Source organism: Rhinopithecus bieti, unplaced genomic scaffold (genome assembly GCF_001698545.2).
Source record: "Rhinopithecus bieti isolate Rb0 unplaced genomic scaffold, ASM169854v2 scaffold_10351, whole genome shotgun sequence".
NCBI lineage: Eukaryota > Metazoa > Chordata > Mammalia > Primates > Cercopithecidae > Rhinopithecus > Rhinopithecus bieti.
Window position 1 is genome coordinate 3,576,096 of NW_016806805.1, and position 13,651 is coordinate 3,589,746.

General features: G+C 42.9%; 1 protein-coding gene across 1 annotated transcript in view; it reads right to left on the reverse strand.

Moving 5' to 3' along the window:
* Positions 1–3,277: 3,277 nt before the first annotated feature.
* Positions 3,278–13,651, reverse strand: part of LOC108533172 (coiled-coil domain-containing protein 192) — a 148,946-nt gene continuing 138,572 nt past the window's right edge. The window contains exon 5 of the mRNA XM_017877585.1: positions 3,278–3,609. Coding sequence (XP_017733074.1) covers positions 3,323–3,609 — 287 coding nt within the window. The 3' untranslated portion in view covers positions 3,278–3,322. The remainder of the gene's footprint in view (positions 3,610–13,651) is intronic.

The window sequence follows — 13,651 nt, forward strand, 5'->3', positions numbered from 1 at the left end:
CCTGGATTTTCAGTTATTTTTGAATCAGATATATTACCTGATGATTTGCTCAATTTTCATTAAAAATAGGATCATTAGCATATTAATTTCTTTGTTATATTTATACACAATATTTTAATGATCAGTGTGAACTGCCTCAGCAACCCGATTTGCTCTAAGAAAATGAGATTTGTGTTTACAGTGTCGGCTATAATCTGATTTACAGTTTGTCTGAACCAGGTGTTTAACACAATTTGAAGTTTACTACTCAATTCTCTCGAGGTCCGGCAGAACATAGAAATGAACTTTGGGGCATACGATTGCAAAGAGATTTGGCTGGGAATGTGAATTTTCCACTTTAAAATTTTCAGGTTGGGCACAGTGGCTCACGCCTGTAATCCTAGAGTTTAGGAAGGCCAAGGCAGGAGGATTGCTTGAAGCCAGGAGTTCGAGACCACCCTGGGCAACATTCCAAGACCCAGTCTCGATAATAAACTAAAACAATTAGCTGAGTGTGGTGGCTCATGCCTGTGGCCCCAGCTACTCCGGAGGCTGAGACAGAAAGATTGCCTGAACCCAGGAGGTTGAGGCTGCAGTGAGCTATGATCATACCACTGCACTCCAGCCTGGGCTGCAGAGTGAGACCCTGTCTCTAAATGGTATTAAATTAGTAAACAAATAAAGGAAAAGAATAAATTTCTCAGAGGCTAATAACACTCCTCCCATCCCCTCACCTCCAACCCTGCATACTTAAAAATTTCTTGTTACTAAGATGTCCCTAACAGAGATTAGTCTATTCATACCTTTGGGCCAAATTTCCTCCCCACTTCTAATTTGGCAGTAACCTAGACCTGAGTCAAGATCAGCTTCTTGTAAAGATGGTTTTGCAGGGTAATATGACCCTTGATGCTTTCTTCTTCGATGGCTGGTCCTTGGATATTTAGAGGTGATAGGCTCAATTAATTATTAATACCAGCTCCTGCTCTGCTTGTTACTTTATCTCCACTGAGAGGCCGCTTTCATACTGAGGGCTACTCAGGGCATTAGCCAGGGGAAACTGATCTAGAAGTTGACACACAGCTGTCTGGAATGTGATGAAAATTTCTCTCTCTCTCCCTACTTTCCTATAGTGAGACTGGGATATCTCATTCCCAATATCCCACGAGATTAAGACAATCTTTGGTCAAATAAAGAGATGGAAACTTGGTTAGCATAATAACACAGGAAAATTGTGGAGATGACAGTTTATCTTGCAGATGGTCCACTTTTAACAAAGGGAAGGATTTAAAGCTTTCTCCTACAAATACACAGTAAGAACATGCTAACCCTCAGTCTCACTATAGGGTCAGGGGCAATGGGCCCTTCATGACTGCGACAGGGACACCTAGGCCAGAGAGATAGAAAAGATCAGGGAAATCATGGGTTTTGGGGAGGTGAGAAAAAGGAGGGACCAGCGAGAAGGGATTTCTGAAGTGGATTCTGTAGGGACTGAAGTGCACCCTATGGAAAAGATAAAGAGGTATTTTTAACTACTTTCTGAGGTAGTGTACATTCATGATCAGTAAGCTGGTTTCATTTCTGATATGGAACTGCACCTGTACATACTTGTAGCCATTGTAGGCAAAACTGAGGTGAAATACAAATATGAGAAATGCTTGCTCTGGTTGAAAACAGAAGCTACTGATAGGACCCATTTTGGGGTTTTTTTGGTGGTGGGGTAGTGAACCTCTGGAGTCAATATCAACAAGTTATCTTATGTGAGTCAAGAACCCAATTAATTCTTTTTTTGTTTTTGAAAAATCACATTTGGAAAATGTGTTTTGTAGGTAGTCGGGATCCGCAATCAGATTATGCAATAGGTAAATAGTGTAGAAGACTCACCCCAGATTTCAAGGAGAAATTCTGCTTCTGGAGATTGTCCATCAGTCTGGGAGCAAAAGTATAATAGGTCTGCTTGAAGCCATCCTTAAGCCAATGTGGCCTAAAATGTAGTTTCTGGAATAAATTCATCAGGAATACCACATGTATTTATTAAAATGCATATCCCTGGACCCTAAACTAGAGGCCAGGAATATACATTCTTGCTGATTACTCATGCTCAGTATGTCTGAGAACCTCTGCTAAAGCAATGCTGATCAGGTTTACCCCACGTTCACCCACTTCCCTTCTCCCATTTCCCATCTCTCAGTACAATCAGCCTTACTTTAAGGAGATCCTTGTGTGTCTATGAACTTCTGGATGGTGAAAATGGTGATTCTCATATTTGCTGTGATTTCTAACATCTATAATTGTGCCTTCCAGATAGAAGAGTATTTGATGAGGATTTGTTGAACCAGTTGAATTAAATTGAGAACTAGCATTATAGTCATACTCATGAGACAGCTAGAGCTATTTGCCTAAGTCATGCTGTACCAGAACAGTAAGAACTAAGGACCAAAGTCTTCCTCACAGTTAGTGCCTAGCTGCTCCCTTTGAGTGGGAAATAGTTTACCTGAGGGGGTTGAGTGGAAAAGGAATATGATCTGATTTCTTTTATTCCATTAATTACAGGGCAGATTTCCGTTGCCCATTCTCCATTATTCCTGCCAGTGTTTTGCACTGTTCACAGCACATTGGTACAATCATAACAGAAGATTGTATTTTGCTTTGGTTTTAGTCTTGTTCCTAAGGGAAAAATCAGTGTTGTGTTTTTTCCCAGGGAGATGCTGTACTAGGACGCTTTTCCCAAAGGACTGCAGCTTTGATTCACCCATTTTTAATTTTTTTTATTGCTTTAGTTTTATTTCCTTTCTATCCTTGCTAATGTTAATAAAATGCATGCCATAAAGAAATCAACTCCTGAGGACATGAAAGGACAGACCTCATGGCTATTTACTCTGCTGACGGCTCCTGCTCTTATAGTTCCTGCTAAACACCCGCGCATTCACCAGTTTGAAACTGGCCCTCTGCGACAGCTTTCTGTTCACAATAGAGCTGCATACTAAACGGGGTCGGTGCCACCCCTCCCTTGCAGTGTGACAAATCTCTGGTAAGAGGATAATGCTAAGTTCTTTCACCATCTGTCTAGTTTTGTTTTCTTCCCTCCCCCACTGCTACCAAGAATGTCTAAAAACATAGTATTCTACAGCTGCGTGGTTTACGTGACGATTGCTGTCCGAAGGGGAAACATGCAGTGTTTGCTCCTGAACATTTCCTTCATTTCGTTTCCTTCCAATACGGACATTATAGTATACATTCAAACGCATGAACTTGAACTTGAGTTTGTCACCTAGGACACTACTTGGGATTGGACTTTACCTGGATGACACTCAATAAACTTTTATTGTTTTCTTACTGGGAATCTTTACAAATTCTCATCAGAGACCACAGGAGGGATGTCATCAGTTGAGAAAACTGGGGCTTCTGGTAAACATCCTGGAGGGTCCTTGACCTCTTGGGGAGGATGGAGACTCTGCTCAGCTTCCAGCTGCTGAATCTTCCTTTCCTTTTCCTCCAAAACTTCTTTCAGCTGAGTGATCCTCTCAGTCTGAAGGGAAACCTGGGTCGACAGTTCCATTATCAGGCTAATTTTTCTATCACCTTCTTCCACAGGTGGGAGACCTCCACAGAACCCTTCCAGCGAGCTGTCTTCTAAAGCAAACAAGAAAAGGAAAGTCTGAGAAGCTTTGATTAGATTTCCCAGAAGCTGAAGAGAGGAAAATGAAAAGCTTCATTTCTCACGTTCTTAAAAGAGAGCACAGATGTTGCGTCATCTGGTTAGATACCCTGAGAATAAAATCTGGATCCAGTGAGAGGAAAGATTCTGGGTGCTCATGAAAAAAGAAACAAAACAAAACTTGGGAGCCTCTTGAGAGTGTTCAGAATCAGCTTTTGCCAACTCTTGTTTATATGCATTTAACTTTCAATTAACCATGGGAACGATTCATCCATCCATGAAAATCCAATCTACAAACAACAGCCATCCCAAATTTCATGTTATTCTTTTCCCTCAGAATCTTTCACAAGAGCTATGATCAAGTAGAATTATGCTTTGATTTGAATTTTAATTCAATTAAAATAAAAAATGAGATTTGGGCACAGAGGCTCACGCCTGTAATCCCAGCACTTTGGGAGGCAGAGGCAGGCAGATCACAAAGTCAGGAGATCGAGATCATCCTGGCTAACACGGTGAAATCCCGTCTCTGCTAAAAATACAAACAATTAGCCAGGCGTGGTGGTGGGTGCCTTTAGTCCCAGCTACTCAGGAGGCTGAGGCAGGAGAATGGCATAATCCTGGGAGGCAGAGTTTGCAGTGAGCCGAGATCACACTATCACACTCCAGCCTGGGCGACAGAGCAAGACTTCGTCTCTAAATAAATAAATAAATGAATAACGAAAAGGTTGCCATGCCCTTTCTGGGGCAAGCGATAGTGAGGAAAGACCAGTTTCTTAACCTAAGTCAGCTTTAGAGTCGGCAAGGGTGCAATTTGAGGTGATCCAGGAAAACTCTATTAGCATGGTATTTCCCATACAGATTCATTTCTTTTAGGCCTGAAGTCTTTTTGGCACTTCTTAATAAAATCACAAATACCTCTTGGACATGAAAGCTTATCCTTTATCAATTTCTATCAGTTAACCCCTCAGATGAGGATAAAGGCCTGAGTAATTAAGGACAGAAAGAGGTTCCAACAAAGAGATAAAAGATGAGTGGCCATAAGGAGTCCTTGAAAACACACCTCTCTAGCCCATCAAAAAATGTAGCTCCTTAAATTCAAGTCCATCTTACTAGCCTTTAGCAGTACCCTACCACTGTAGAAATTTCCAGCATTAAATGTCTCTGAGCTATATAAAAGGCAGACTTAGGTGTAAGTAGGAAGAGATGTCAAGGGCTTGGGTATCATTTCAGCACTAATGGAGCTAATGGCATGTATGAATGAACCTGATGCATGGTCTCCATGGTAGATTGTTACAATTGAGGTCCCAAATTTATGAGATTCCCAGTGAAAACAAATCTCACAGCTTCATCTGAGAGAAACATTACTGTCAGTCTCAGATACAAAAGCCTGCTATTATTAGGTTCCTACACACCTGCTGAAAATGGATCACCTTTGCTGTAGTAGTGCATGCAGGCAAAAGAGCATAAAAATAACCCATTTCTCAACAAGTAAAAGTAATTGACAGTCATCATGTTCCCAAGGGATCAAGGGGTAAAATCTTTGGCAGCACATTGCATAGTGGGCAGGGTGCTTTTGGCTTCACAAAAGTGTTAAGAGGAGACAGACATCAAGCTATTCTCTGCTCTTAAAATTATTGGCACCTTACTAACATTTAAGAACCCATGGGGAAATTTTTATTCTGAATTTCTGTTAGAATATTTAAAATTATAACAATATTGAAGATGTTGGTTTGAAGGCGGGGTCTGGTGGCTCATGCCTGTAATCCTAGCACTTTGGGAGGCCGAAGCGGGTGGATCACTTGAGATCAGAAATTCAAGACCAGCCTGGCCAAATAGTGAAACCTCATCTCTACTAAAAACACAAATATTAGCTACGTGTGGCGGTGCACACCTGTAATCCCAGCTACTCGGGAGGCTGAGGCTCAAGAATCACTTGAACCCAGGAGGTGGAGGTTGCAGTGAGCTGAGATTGCGCCACAGCACTCCAGCCTGGGCAACAGAGTGAGATTCCATCTCAAAAAAAAAAAAAAAAAAAAAGATGTTGCTTTCAGTACCTTTCATAAGTTAACAAGCAATGGGAAAACTTCTCAAATTTCAAAAGAGCATTCAGTTCATTGCCTCTGCGATAAGCCTGTACTTTCCAGCCTAGGAGAGGGAGTCCATATGGCAGGAGGCCTTTCTCATCTCCAGATATGCCAAGGTCTCACCTTTCCTTTCATTTGGCTGGAGCTGTGCTGTCCAATACAATAGTCATTAGTCACATGTGACCATTAAGCAATGGAATGTAGCTAGTCTGAATAGAGATGTGCTTTAACGTAAAATACACAGTTGACTGGAAGATTTAGTTTAAAAAATGTTAAATACTTCAAATTTTCTATATTGCTTATGCATTAACATATGTAGAATATATTGTGCTAAAGAAAATGTATTTTTAAAATAATTTCACTGGCTTATTTTATGATTTGAAAATGTGGCTCCTAGAAAATGTAAAATACATGGCTTGCATTTGTGGTTCCCATTATATTTCTGTTGGATAATGTGCTGGGCTAGCATTTCCTTCCAGATGAGCACTTTCTGAAACCCAGGTGGATATATTACCTCGAGATGGCTCTAGTTAACCTGCACAGATATTATTTGAGAGGGAGGATTTCTGGTCCTCAACCATTGGCACAGAGATCATTTTTCTGTTACCCCAGAGGATGGAGTCATGGAAATCAAAGTTTGACAAAAAGTGATGACTGCCAATTAATTTTATTTACTGAGGAATGGGTGATTTCTTGCCTGAATGCACAACCACAGCAAAGCTGCCCCACCTTAAGCAGGTGTGTAGGTATCCAGGTAGCAAGCTTTTGTATCCGTGACTGACAGTAATGTTTCTCTCAGTCCCTAAGCTACTCCTTAAACTACATAAGAAACTGATTCAGATGGGTTGAAGTGAGTTTCATCAGGAGTGAGAGAAGGAAAATGGCAGCAAAGTGCCCAGGGAAAATGCAGCAAAGTGGCATTGCGTAGGCAGTCAGGGTCACTAGCACCAGCCGGTGGTGCCCGCGAAGGGCAGAGAGGGCCTTAGCACCCAGGCCAGTAGCTGCCGAGGTTGCGCCAGGTCCCCCAGCAGGGCCGGCCCGCCGGCACTGCACTCAAATTCTCAAATTCTCGCAGGGTTTAGCTGCCTCCTTGTGGGGCAGGGCTCAGGATCTGCAGCCCGCCATGTCTGAACTGCCCCCTGCAGTGGGCTCCTGTGCTGAGCCTCCCCCATGGGCACCGCCCCCTGCTCCGTGGTACCTGGTCCCATGGACAGCCCAAGGGAGAGGAGTGCAGGCTCAGCTCGGGACTGGCGGGCAGCTCCACCTGCAGGCCCAGTGCAGGATCCACTGGGTGAAGCCAGCTGGGCTCCTGAACTGGATGGGGACTTGGAGAACTTTTATACCTAGACTGAGGATTGTATGTGCACCAATCAGCACTCTGTATCTAGCTAACCTAGTGGGGACTTGGAGAATTTTTCCCTCTAGCATTCTGTGTCTAGCTCAAGGATTGTACATGCACCAATCAGCACTCTGCATCTAGCTCAGGGTTTGTAAATACACCAATCAGCACTCTGCATCTAGCTCAGGGTTTGTAAATACACCAATTGGTACTCTGTATCTAGCTAAGGTAGTGGAGACTTGGAGGACTAGCACTCTGTGACTCTGTGTCTAGCTCAAGGATTGTAAATGCACCAATCAGCACTCTGTCAAAATGGACCAATCAGCTCTCTGTAGAATGGACCAATCAGCTCTCTGTAAAATAGACCAATCAGCAGGATGTGGGTGGGTTCAGATAAGGGAATAAAAGCAGGCTGCAGGCCGCCACCTATGGCAACCGGCTAGAGTGTCTTTCCACCTTGCTCTTTCACTGTTTGCAATAAATCTTGCTGCTGTTCACTCTTTGGGTCTATGCTGCCTTTATGAGCTGTAACACTCACCATGAAGGTCTGCAGCTTCGCTCCTGAAGGCAAGGAGACTACAGCTCACCGGGTAGAATGAACAACTCCGGACACGCTACCTATAAGAGCTATAACACTCACCAGGAAGGTTTGCAGTTTCATTCCTGACAGTGAGACCGTGAACCCACCAGAAGAAAGAAGTTTCAGACACATCTGAATGTCTGAAGGAACAGACTGCAGGCACACCGTCTTTAAGAACTGTAACACTCACTGCAAGAGTCTGCAGTTTCATTCTTGAAGTCAGTGAGGTGAAGAACCCACCAATTCTGGACACACTCACATGGCAGAAAGAAAGAGACCAAAAGCTCTCTCATGTCTCCTCTTATAAGGGCACTGGCTGCATCACGAAAGGTCCATCCAAGCCTAATTATTTCCCACAGACCCCATCTCCAAATGCCATCTAGGTGGGGGCTAGGGCTTCAACACAGTAATTTTGATGGGGACGTAATTCAGTCCGTAGCACAAGAAGAGGACAGTCAGATGAGGGGTAGAGTAGATGCTGAAAAAAAAGAGATGGCATGAGGATTCCCACTGTATTGTTCTCATGTATTAAATGAAAATGCGAATAGACAACCTAAAGACATACTAAAAATAAAAAAAAATTCTCATACAAGTATATTTTACTACTAGTATATTTACACATGTAAAATAAATCTTTTGTTCCATTTCTAAACACATTACAACTAACATGTTTAAAACTCTTCAGCAAAGTAGGGGACTTCAAGAGCCTCATGTCCTATTTATATTGGAAAGTGCCCAAGGCCACTGCAGTGAGTTTTCTAGAATCGCCCACTAACCATCTCCCTCCTTTCCCCCCATCTAGTCTCCCTCATCTGTAACAGGAAGTGATGTGTGTCCCCGAAGTCCTGACAGCTCTACATGTCCCACACTTCACACAGCTGTGGTCTCTCATAGGCTTCTGCTGGCAGCTCAGTCTTGCCACGGTGGTGCTCCTTGAAGCCTGGAGGTGCTGTTATCTGACCAGATCATCTCAGCCTTAACCCCACACCCACAGGATCCAGGAAACCCAGAGATTGCAACAAGAAAGGCTCTTCTTTCTTGAGACAGGGAGGAAAAACCTGATTAGCAACAATGAGGGTATAAACTCATCACTTTTGCCACTACTGCAGGGGTTTTACAGTCATACATCATTTTCATCATTTTCCCTCTTTCTACCATTACTTAAAAGAGATGTAAGGACTGAGAATGAGGGTTTAGCGACCTTGCAAAAAGGCTACAGGGGATGGCCGGTGGGAGTTCGGCAGGGTTAGAAAGATTTAGTGAGAGAAGAGGCAGTCCCAGCATTCTGCCTTTGGCTGACCCAGGCTGTACCCACTTTTCTATGTCAGCCTTGAAAGACCAAAGGCCCAGAAGAAAATACATTGCTTTTGGCCGTTTCTAGCTTCCTGTTCTTCATACCCTCAAAACCTTCATGCTCTGAGAAAAGTGACATGCGCGAGTTACATCAAAAATGACTAATAATGGCTAAACAGATAACAACAGAGGCGACTGTAGTTGAAGGAGTACCTTAAGAGACTGAGAGTTGTGTCATGCGCATCCATGTGAAGAGACCACCAAACAGACTTTGTGTGAGCAGTAAAGCTTTTTAATCACCTGGGTGCAGGCGAGTTGAATCCAAAGAGAGAGTCAGCGAAGGGAGATAGGGGTGGGGCCGTTTTATAGGATTTGGGTGGGCAGTGGAAAATCACAGTCAAAGGGGGTTTTTCTCTTGAGGGTAGGGGCGGGGGTCGCAAGGTGCTCAGTGAGGGAACTGCTGAGCCAGGAGAGGAGTTTCACAAGGTAATATCATCAGTTAAGGCAGGAACCGGCCATTTTCACTTCTTTTGTGATTCTTCGCTTGCTTCAGGCCATCTGGATGTCTACGTGCAGCTTGGGCTCAGAGGCCTGACAAGTTGACTATATTTTTGGGGTGATCCAGTCTCACCTGCTACCCATTATAGGAATTATTTCTGTAACATCTCTTTGATTCTTTTCTTTTTCTGAAGCAGTCTCGCTCTTGTTGCCCAGGCTGGAGTGCAATGGCGCAATCTTGGCTCACCGCAAACTCCGCCTCCCGGGTTCAAGCGATTCTCCTGCCTCAGCCTCCTGAGTAGCTAGGATTACAGGCGTGTACCACAACACCCGGCTAATTTTGTATTTTTAGTAGAGACGGGGTTTCTCCATGTTGACCAGGATGGTCTCAAACTCCCAATCTCAGGTAATCCACCTGCCTTGGGCCTCCCTAAGTGCTGGGATTACAGGCGTGAGCCATCATGCCTGACCTCTCTTTGATAATTTTCTAAGCAAGTGGCTGTCAGTCACTGGTGTCCCTCCAGCTCTTCAGAGGTTGGCTGCCAATTGTAATCAATGAGTTAAAAATCTGCGTTTTGTGATCACTGCAGTTGCACACTGTTACAGAGAGACCTGACAGTGGGAATGCCGCCAAACATAGACTGGGAGGACAGTAAGGCACCACTTGTTGCTAATCAGAGCAAGAAGGAGTGGTTTCATATTAGGTCAACAGACCTAGAATAAGTGAAAACATTGCTTCACGAGTCCAAGAAGTTAACATTTTTTCTGTAAACAGTGATACAGGGCTGAAAAGTGACCCAATGAATAGGAGAAAGAGTTCTTTTAGATTTTCTAAATACTTCTTGCTAAAAAGGATTGTCCCCGTTTTGATTTCTTTATGGCTGCCACCAAAAAATATGCGTTAAACAGAGAAATGCTGAGAAGCACTGATCTAATTTCTGATCCAACTACTTCTAACAACGGGAAATATACTTGTTTCTAGCCAGATCCCAGGTATCCTCCATAGTCATCTTCTTGTTCATTCATTCATCCAATAATTATGTTTGGGAACCTGCACATAGAGAATAAATAAGATACAATGTTGGCTCCCAGAGCTGCAGCTTCACAGTGGAGTAGGGGAGGGGCAGCACTGAGTTAATAAAATTCGGGATTAGCCTAAACAAACACCTCAGCTGGAAGTTTACTTTTCTCTCTGCCTTTCAAGCAAATGACTAAGGCTGCCAGGTATTTACTGAACAAGAAAGACTCAACAAGGATCACCGGTGGGTGAGGTGATTAAATACCTCATTCCACCAGAGCCACCCAGGATTACTGTTTGGCCTAAAGGACAATGTCAACTTCCTCCTCTGTACAAATGCCCATCACTCTGACTCACTACGCGCTGGTTTCGAAAGTTGTGTTTTATTTGTCAGCAACCACCACAGAGTCCAGGTTCACCTCTTGCCATACTTGGACTTGCACAGTCCACACACCTTTAGGATATATTCTTTAGAAATATATCCCTCCCACTTAAATTAACAAACCTAAACAAAACAACTTTTTAGGTTTTCTATCCTTCTCTAGATTTTTACACTGAACGTTTGCAAATGGCTATTCTCTGAAATAAATGATTCACTTTTTTTGTATTGTAGTACAAATATTTTCTTTTGAAAATCAAATTAGTCCTATGTCTTGAGGTTTAATCTATCTTACCTCTTTTAATGTTTTTATTTGTAAAGAGGCCAATCTCTATAGTGCCAAATGACTGACTTCAAAGGTACTTCAATTTCCTTCCACTAAAGCTGTGAACATTTAGGATCCATCTGAAGTAGGCATGTGTTCATTGATTTGGAAAAAGCAAGCAGAATTATAAGAATAGAATTGATTGGCAAAGAGGTTTGGTCACTAAAAAGAATTGAAATGTAGTATAATATTAGCTAGGAATTTTTTATAATATTTCATAATGAAGATCAGTCTTATAATAGTTATATTTTAGAGGAAAAATTTGAAATGCAACGGCACGCTGGAGGGAATATACATTTTCACCTAGCAGCAGGCCCAAACCTGAGAGTTTAAGAAGCTCTGTTTCTGTGAGTGCTTTAGAAGGGAACAATACTTAGTTGAGACCATGATGGAAGGGCTGCAGCCTGAATGACATGGGGTAGTGCTCCTGAGAGTAGCGGATCAGAGAGCCTGTAGAACACCCAATGACAAGGAAAACAAGAGGCAAGAGAGACCATGTAGGAAGCAGTTCTTGCTTACTGCTCATCTGGGCCTCAAGAATTTGTGGTGCCTGCATACCTTAGTCTGCTTAGGCTGCCTTAGTTTATAAACAACATAATTTTATTTCTCATAGTTCTGGAGACTGGGAAGTTGAAGATCAAAGTACCGACACATTCATTGTCTAGTGAGGACCCAATCCTCATAGATGGTGCCTCCCAGCTGTGTCCATACATGGTGGAAAAGCCAACAGGCTCCCTCAAGATTCTTTTATAAAGCAATACTCCCATCCATGAAGGCTCTTCCCTCATGACCTAGTCACCTCCTAAAGACTTCACCTTTTAATAGCAACCCACTGGGGACTGGATGTCAACATATGTATTTTGGAGGGCCACAAACATTCAGACCCCAGTACTCCACCAGTCTCCAGACCACAGTGAGGGGTCTGGCTGCTGAAGACACTTCTAGGACTTGTTTACTATTTAGTGAACACATAGAATGAATGAAAAACACTTGTCTCTAACCACTAGCATCACTCATGTGGCAATTAGATGCTCCTACTGTGAGAGGTGTGTGGGAGCTAAGCAGACCAAGAGAAATACAGATTCCTATCTTCCTTCTTATGCTCACTCTGGCATATACTCACTCCAGTACCTATTCTCATCATTTATTTAAGTGGTAATTCCCTCTCGCCTAGTATTTAAGTATTACAATAGCTTCTTCTCTGGTCACCCTGCTTCTGCTACTTTAGTCTGGTTTCAACTCTGCACAGAGAGGTTCCATTAAAATATAAGTCAGGTCTTGACATTCTTGCCTACAATCCTCCAGCGACTTTTCATCTCATGCAGACCAAAGTTTCACACTGACCTGCAAGGTCCTATGTGATTTGGGACCTCTTTACTTCAACAGCACATAACCTATTCCTCCTTCCTCCTCTCCAGAGTAAATGCAACATTTCCTCTGCTACATTTCCACAATTCTCATTGCTGTTTTACCAGGCCTGGCATGTTCCTATCCCAGGGCCTTTGCATTTGCTATTTCTTCTGCCTGCACAATTGTACACCTGATGCTTACATGGCTAGCTCTCTCAATTCCTTCAGGTCTTCACTCTCCAAAGTCACCTTCACACAATGCAGCCTTCTCTGGCCATCCTACCTACAATTTCAACCCAAGCCCCATTGCTGAACACTTCACATCCTTGTTTTCTGCCTTGTTTTTACTGACATGCTGTATCTGACTATTCTAGATTTTGTTTTTATCTTGTTTGCAGTCTCTCTCCCCTAGTGGAATGAAAGCTCCATGAAAGCAGAGATTTTTTTACTGTTTCGTTCAGTACTGTATCCCCTGTGCCCAAAATAGTGCATGGATTGTAGTGGTGGTAATTTGTCAAGTGAATAAATAAACGAAAGTTAAGTGCATATATAATACAAATCACTTAAGAGAGCATCGGTCCAAAGGTTACAATTGCTGTATCATTAGGATGGATACAACAATATCCTAGATTCCCTCCCCAGGGGTGTTTTTCCTTCAAATAATGCTTTCACTACTGCATTACAAAAAATAAACTGGTGGCCAGGCACAGCGGCTCATGCCTGTAATCCCAGCACTTTAGGAGGTCGAGGTGGGCAGATCACCTGAAGTTGGGAGTTCGAGACCAGCCTGACCAACATGGAGAAAGCCTGTCTCTACTAAAAATACGAACTTCGCTGGGCGTGGTGGCGCATGTCTGTAATCTCAGCTACTCAGGAGGCTGAGGTGGGAGAATCACTTGAACTTGAAAGGCGGAGGTTGCAGTGAGCCAAGATCGTGCCATTGTACTCCAGCCTGGGCAACAAGAATGAAACTCCATCTCACAAAAAAAAAAAAAAAAAAGCACACACACACACACACACACAAAACTGTTGTAATTTCATTTCATGTAGCATTGCTAAGTTTACTACTTTTTTGATAGAAAACAGAAAATTAGAAAATTGATCCCCTAGATGTCTTCCCAATCTGGGATTTAGATTTCTATAAGCTGTAAA